Below are 1,708 nucleotides of genomic sequence, written 5' to 3'. Positions count from 1 at the left end.
TTCCGTGATTTTTCGTGACCTAAATCTCTTGGGCGAGTTTTCGTGGGGACTGTGGACAATTGAAAATGGACGATCCAGACAGTTCCGTATGAAAATAAGCCATTCAACCAAAAAAATCCAACTATACGATCAAATCGAGATAAGGGCGCGTTTGGATCGTAGCCAATTTCCACATTCAAACATCCATTATTGAGATGCTTTTGGGCTTTCACGTGGCAGCCCGTGCTCTGCACTCAATGCCTGCCCCACTCCCATGAATTTCCACCACTCGTCTTGCTTTCATTCTTGTATCTTTTCTCAGGCCGGTTCTATGGACCATCCCTTCGGCCTATCTATAAATGCCATGCGAGAGTGGCCTTCTCAAACTATCAAAGCGAATTCTGAATCTTGCAATTTCACCAACATTTGTATCAGTTCCTTGTGTTAGCTAACGATCTGCAAACATGTCTTCTGGCTGCGGAAACTGTGACTGTGCTGACAAAAGCCAGTGCACGTAAGTTTTCTTTATTTCATTTTTTTTTCTCTGGTTTGGTTGCTTAGATTTCAGAGAATTTGGATTTGAATAGTAATTTTAAAGTGTCAGTTTTCAATGGCTAACATCTCTTTGCTTGTGCTATTGCTATTAATGATGGCAGCAAGAAGGGCAACTCCGCCGGTCTGGAGATGGTTGAAACCAGCAGCAACATGAGGTGGGTCTTGGGTCTTGGCCATCATATATTTCAGATTGAAACGCCTAAACTCTATGCTTTGGTTATAGCGCTGAATTCTGATTTTAATTTGGCTTTTGAATATTCTTCCTGCAGCTTCGAATATGAAATGGAAACTGTAGCTGCAGAGAACGACTGCAAATGCGGACCAAACTGCAAGTGCAACGGCTGCACCTGTCACAACTGATGAGGGAGGACATAGAAGTCTCGCTACGTATTATATATAGAAAATAAGTATTGTTGTTTGTTGTGTGATGCCGAGGGGGTCTGCAGTTGAATAACAGCAACTCAGTTGTATGTGTCATGCACATCCCCTCAGCATGGTGAACTATAAAAAAAATTATGTCATGTACTTTTAGCTTGTTTGTTATTCGCTACACCTCTGTACCGCCACCTTCTTAATATTTATTAAACGCTGTGATATTTTATTAAAATTTGTGTTCGGATGTCTTCTAGTTTTTTCGTCTACCAATGAGATCTGAATATGATTTCAAATTATTTTTTTGGGGGGCCAAAGCTATGATTGGAAAAGATCCTGCTAATGCTTTAGAAAATATGGTGGCCACTGGAATATCATGAACCGAAGAACATGTGAATTACAGTATACTATTTAAATATTTTGCAGATTGTACTTCTATAAAATCATGTTGGAATCTCATCCCTTCAATTTAACTATCGCTCTGCGTTATCGACCACCAAATCCATATGTTGACGATGGCTCAAGTTCTGTGCGGCTGAGAAGAGTCTACGTAGAGATAAACACAACCTTTTTACATTTTTTTTTACGAAAATTTTCGATATAATTTTTGGCAAAATTTTGAATTCTAGTTCTTTAAATTGTTTCTTCGAATATATAAGTAGATTCAGGGTCTTGAAAATAACCAGGGGATTAAAGTAAAATCCTGATCCCAAAAAATCTCGACAAAATTAAGTAGAAAAAATACCCAAAGAAGTTCAATCGTATACGGTTTTAAAATATTTGTTTCTGTACTGAATACAGT

At 38.5% G+C, this 1,708-nt stretch overlaps 1 protein-coding gene across 1 annotated transcript; it reads left to right on the top strand.

Moving 5' to 3' along the window:
* The first annotated feature begins 336 nt into the window (after positions 1 to 336).
* Positions 337 to 1,141, top strand: LOC149228977 (metallothionein-like protein EMB30). The gene is made up of 3 exons (XM_089375764.1): positions 337 to 493; positions 636 to 689; positions 804 to 1,141. Exons 1-3 carry the CDS (start codon positions 444 to 446, stop codon positions 892 to 894), a joined length of 195 nt encoding a protein of 64 aa, XP_089231890.1. The 5' UTR covers positions 337 to 443; the 3' UTR covers positions 895 to 1,141.
* The last annotated feature ends 567 nt before the right edge of the window (positions 1,142 to 1,708 follow it).

This window comes from Pinus tabuliformis, chromosome J, assembly GCF_031772625.1.
Source record: "Pinus tabuliformis cultivar Carrire ecotype Pingquan chromosome J, CPIR1, whole genome shotgun sequence".
In the NCBI taxonomy this organism is placed as follows: Eukaryota; Viridiplantae; Streptophyta; class Pinopsida; order Pinales; family Pinaceae; genus Pinus; species Pinus tabuliformis.
This window is presented reverse-complemented; position numbering and strand designations above follow the sequence as displayed.

Bases quoted from the DNA above. Each gene is read 5' to 3' on its own strand.
- LOC149228977 (XM_089375764.1), top strand. From the start codon at position 444: ATGTCTTCTGGCTGCGGAAACTGTGACTGTGCTGACAAAAGCCAGTGC. The intron at 494-635 runs GTAAGTTTTCTT...TAATGATGGCAG, and splicing joins GCTGACAAAAGCCAGTGCAC to CAAGAAGGGCAACTCCGCCG. The intron at 690-803 runs GTGGGTCTTGGG...TTCTTCCTGCAG, and splicing joins GAAACCAGCAGCAACATGAG to CTTCGAATATGAAATGGAAA.